The sequence below is a fragment of the Priapulus caudatus genome, unplaced genomic scaffold, assembly GCF_000485595.1.
Source record: "Priapulus caudatus unplaced genomic scaffold, Priapulus_caudatus-5.0.1 Scaffold2041, whole genome shotgun sequence".
NCBI classification, from domain to species: domain Eukaryota; kingdom Metazoa; phylum Priapulida; class Priapulimorpha; order Priapulimorphida; family Priapulidae; genus Priapulus; species Priapulus caudatus.
The window spans coordinates 38106-43254 of record NW_014579102.1 but is presented as its reverse complement, the minus strand read 5'-3'; the positions used below and the strand labels follow the sequence as shown (position 1 = coordinate 43254).

Genomic DNA, 5149 nt, shown 5'->3' with positions numbered 1-5149 from the left:
CCCACACACACGTGCGGGCGCGCGCACACACACGCACACACAAACACACACGCACGTACACACCCACATACACACAGGCGCATGCACGCACACACACATCATGTTCCTCCGTGACATTATCTTGTTGTTGTTTGCCGGATATACACCGCGCCGCTATAGACGCCTGGAGTGGGGCTGAGTGGATGTTAGACCGTCGTACACAGACACAGAGATATAGGCCTATATCGACAATCATGTTGACTTCCTTCCCACCACCTACAACTATACTTGATATTTAATTATCCTGTCACAGTAATGGCGTGTATGTGTGTGTGTGTGTGTGTGTGTGTGTGTGTGTGTGTGTGTGTGTGTGTGTGTGTGTGTGTGTGTGTGTGTGTGTCATCGCAGCTTATTAACTAGAGAGCTAGCGGGTGGGAATTGCGGAAGTAGCAGCCCAAGGAAAGCAACAAAATAATGGACACGCACCCACACGCACGCACCGCACGTACGCTACGCACGAATACACGCACGACACCACGATCAGCCCGCCCCCACACAACGTACATACGCACGCAGACACGCACACACGCAGCATAGTCACGCACACACACGTACACACGTACAACACGACACACCACATCACACAACACACACACACACAACACAGGACACACCACACACGCACGCGCGCACACCGCACGTCACGCACAACACACTCACACACACACACGACACACCACCACACACACAAGCACGCAGCACCACACACACACACACCCCACACACCACACCCCACCACCTCCACCCTTACACCACACGCACAGCGCGCCGCAACACACACGCACTACACAACACGCACGCCACACATCACACACACACACACACACACACACACACACACACACAACACACCACCACGACACAAACGTAGCTGAAACACCACACTGCACAACATTCTACTCGACGCCTGGAAAATGTAATGGCCAAAACTGGATGGCAAAATATCGCGGAAATGTTTTGCCTAGAATTTGATTCGCCATGAAGTTCACAATGTCCTTGACGATCTTGGACTAATGTACGCTATATATAATATATATTATAACTAATAATATATATATATATATGTAATAATATATATAATATGCTATATGCTTTCTTCTATGGCTTCTTATTCTTTCTATTGCATATTGTGATCGATATTTAACATGGGAAATGTTTAACTTATTTTTTTCGCCAAAGTAAACAATTTACTCAAATACGATTTCATTTCTTCTGATACTGAGCATGCGCGAACCCAGATATTGTTATATTAGTCCAGATATTAGCCTGAAACTCCGAGTTGACTGGTTAGTGAGTTACTTAGTGAGTTAATTAATCACACATAATTAATTAATTATCCTCACCGATGACGTCATTCCCTCTTCCCATTGCTCAGTTCTGCTCGTCGCCAGAGGTCTCCGACAAGCGCGAGTTCCCGACGTTCGCGCGCACGCGACCGCCCGCAGCGCACTGGCGGCGGCGCGCCGTCTCCGTGTTACGTCACTACGGCTGGACGAGCGTAGTGTTGCTGAGCAGCGATAGATGGCGCTACAGAGGCGTCGTGAGCGGGCTGCTCGTCGTGAGGCTGGGAGAGCTGGTCGTCGGAGTGGCCGCGCACAGGTCGTGGCAGGGGACGTACTACCATCATTACATGTCCGTCAACCCGTTCGTGAGGCTGGTGAACGAAACAAAGGACCAGCGCACGAGTACGTTGCTGTAATGCTGCATTGAGCGATGATCGACGACGACGATGATGATGATGATGATGATGATAGATGAGACGTTGATGATGATGTGATGATTGATGATGATGATGACGAAGCGAGAGAACGACCCAGGATGATGATGATGATAGATGATTGATGATGATGATGATGATGATGATGATTAATGATAACTGTTAATGATAATGATAATGATAATGAAATGATAATGAATAATGATAATGATAATGATAATATAATGATTAATGATAATTGATAATGATAAGGATAATTAATGATAACGATAATGAATAATTGATATGATAATAACCCACCACCATATTTATTTTACTGTTCGCACGCGCAGCCATAGCGTAGGTAGTGAGGGTGGGAGACCGGCACAGAGTACGATCGGACTCATGGGAGCATGCAGCAACTGGGTTGTTCGATGACTGTCGATACTCGTCCTGGGCTGTTCACGGCGGGACATACCGCCCGACGCTGACCCGGAAACCTTGCATGAAAAGGTTCAGGCGTTGCAACGTATCGATCTATCGCTTATCGAATATTGATTGATTATTATAGCTAAGCTATTAGTATGGCTTCGATGAAGGAATGTATCTAATTATAGTATACACTTAATTTGATGTTCTAATATGTAAGATCTAATATATATTATATATATAATCACATATATATATATATATAATCACATATATATATATATATATATAATCATATATATATATATATATATATATATATATAGATATATATATAATCATATATATATATATATTAAATATAATGGTATCCTGATTGTCTCATTTCTAAGCTAGTCGGGTAAGTTTCTTAACATTTGTCAGTCACGATAGCTTTCCTGCGAGAAGTTTGTTTGTAAAACTGCCGGATGAAGGGAAAAGGGTTAAATTTCAACTAGTGTGTTCGCCTGCGTAATAGATGCGAATCATTCTACCAAACACGATCTGAGTGAATATAATGGCATATCGAGATATAGAACACCGCCAAATAACGTGAAAGAAATGCGTTTTATCATAATGCATAATGTTTATGAAATATAACGAATATATCTCTTAAAAAATTACAAGGAAAATCTATTATTATTATTATTATTATTATTATTATTATTATTATGAAATCTTTATTGTACATGTAATGAGGACAATACTTTTCATTGAGAAAAAATCGGATGAATGCAATAGCGTTCAGCAGTTAAAACGATAAAATTTCTGAGTGATACAGAACATAATAGTGCTCTACAACATGAAGAGAAAATATATTCAAGAGTCAATCAATAATCAATCATTATTAGTCTATGACCTAACAATCACTGTGTTGAAGCTGCCTTTCCAGCCTCTACATTTTCTGCTACTTACCTCTCCTCTCAGTTACTAAGCACACAGATCCGACAATAGCCGCTCTATGAACACCTCTGTGACAATGTTTACGTCATCGATGACGTCACGCATTCGTTGGCTGCCATCTTGCAGGTCCGTTCGATGCGCGAGCGACGGAGGAGAACGTGCGAGCGTACGGCTCGTACCTAGGCGTGATCGCAGCGCCACCTGTCGACCCGCAATATCAACAATTCGTCGCATCAGTTAACGAGTATTTAGAGTCTCCGCCGTTCAGCTATCCCAACCCGCTGCGAGTGATTGGAAGGAACAAACACGTACGTATGATTATTGCAAACCACGTATATAGTCGTGTGTGTGTGTGTGTGTGTGTGTGTGTGTGTGTGTGTGTGTGTGTGCGCACGCACGCACGCAGCACAGCAGCACAGCACACACCACACACAGCACACACACACATCAACGCAACTGCACGCACCACGTCGAGTCGCACACAACCACATCAGGTGTACCGTGCACGCACACGCACGCAGACGCACCGCACGCACGCGCCGCACACCACGCTACGCAGCACGTCAGGCACGCCAGAGGCACGCAGGAGGCACCCAGCACGCTTACCGACAGCCCGCTTCCATTCCGTGCACGTCACGCACTGCACGCACCACGCATAGGCGCCAGGCAGTCGCCGCAGTCAGCGCACACACTCACAGCACTTGCGTCCCTAGTTACGCCGGCCACACACACACTCACTGATCTCCACTCAACTCACCCACACAACACCACATCGTCTCTCCACACACACACACACACCCACACACACACCCACAACCACACACACAGACAACACAAACACTACACTCAGCTACATACACACACTATACGCACACACATACGCACGCTTACATCCTATCAGACGCTTAAAATCAAGCTTCACTTCCTTTTCTTCAGCATATTTCATCCATTACAATACCCTATAATCAGCGACTTGGCCGACAACAAAGTTACCGGCCGGCCAGGTGCGCACCAGCACACCGCCGACTACAGCCAAGCGATAGCGAGGGGCACGTAGAAACAGTACGTGACGTCACAGCGCATCTTCCCGCCGAGGCCGCGGGAACAGTGCTGATGCCGTGCATACAATAGGCGTTCGCCATTCTTGAGTATACATGGATAGAAGAGGAACGTGAGTGATAGCCTTCGCGTACAGGTACAGACAACGCGAGCAGACATAGAAAGCTAATCGGCCTGAAGAGATACAAGAACGAGTGACGGCTAACCCAGTGCCAGGTCAGCGGGAGGTCGTGGCAGAGAGAAGAAGAGAGCAGAGGGAAGAGAGAGAGAGAAACAGATATAATTATATATGCAGGAGTTAGATAATCAGGTATTTCCATTTCCTGATTACTCTACTCCTGATTATAATATATATATAGTAGAGAAGAGAGAGAGAGAGAGAGAGATATATAATAAAATAGATAGATCAGAGAGAAGGAGATGAGAAAGAAAATACAAGAAAGAGACGAGAGAAGAGAGGAGAGAGAAACCACACGAAAAGAGGAAGAGAGAGAGAGAGAGATCGAGAGAGTATGAGAGAAGAGAAACTTTCCACCGGTTTACCGGCCTGCCTCCTCGCAATGGCAAACCCACTGGCCCGAGCAACAATCTGAACGAATGTGACAATTGAAAACCCGATAATTATCGGTACGTTAGAAATGCGCCAGCAGTCACGAGATATAACTGATTTGGTACTAGTATATTATTTCTTTGCCTCCTATTAATTTATTCCCGCCAGCATCGTGTGACGTAAGACGTTATATTTCCTATGACGTCACGTTGACAAGTATTTTGCCCCCTCGTAGCTATCAGTAGATTTTAATATATAGTCATACTTATAATACGCATAAGTTAAATATTTATTCTTGTTACCGTGTAAATAAATATACGTATATATATTTTCTTGCGTGCAAGTTCGTCCATGCAAGGGAACATATTGAGTAACTGGACTATGTATTGTTTATCTCCGGTTAAAGAGTGAGACTGCGAATAGACATAATTAAG

General features: G+C 44.7%; 1 protein-coding gene across 1 annotated transcript in view; it reads left to right on the top strand.

Moving 5' to 3' along the window:
- The first annotated feature begins 2319 nt into the window (after positions 1 to 2319).
- Positions 2320 to 5149, top strand: part of LOC106818126 (1,2-dihydroxy-3-keto-5-methylthiopentene dioxygenase-like) — a 28509-nt gene continuing 25679 nt past the window's right edge. Inside the window, exons 1-2 of the mRNA XM_014822844.1 lie at positions 2320 to 2338; positions 3233 to 3414. Coding sequence (XP_014678330.1) covers positions 2320 to 2338; positions 3233 to 3414 — 201 coding nt within the window. The remainder of the gene's footprint in view (positions 2339 to 3232; positions 3415 to 5149) is intronic.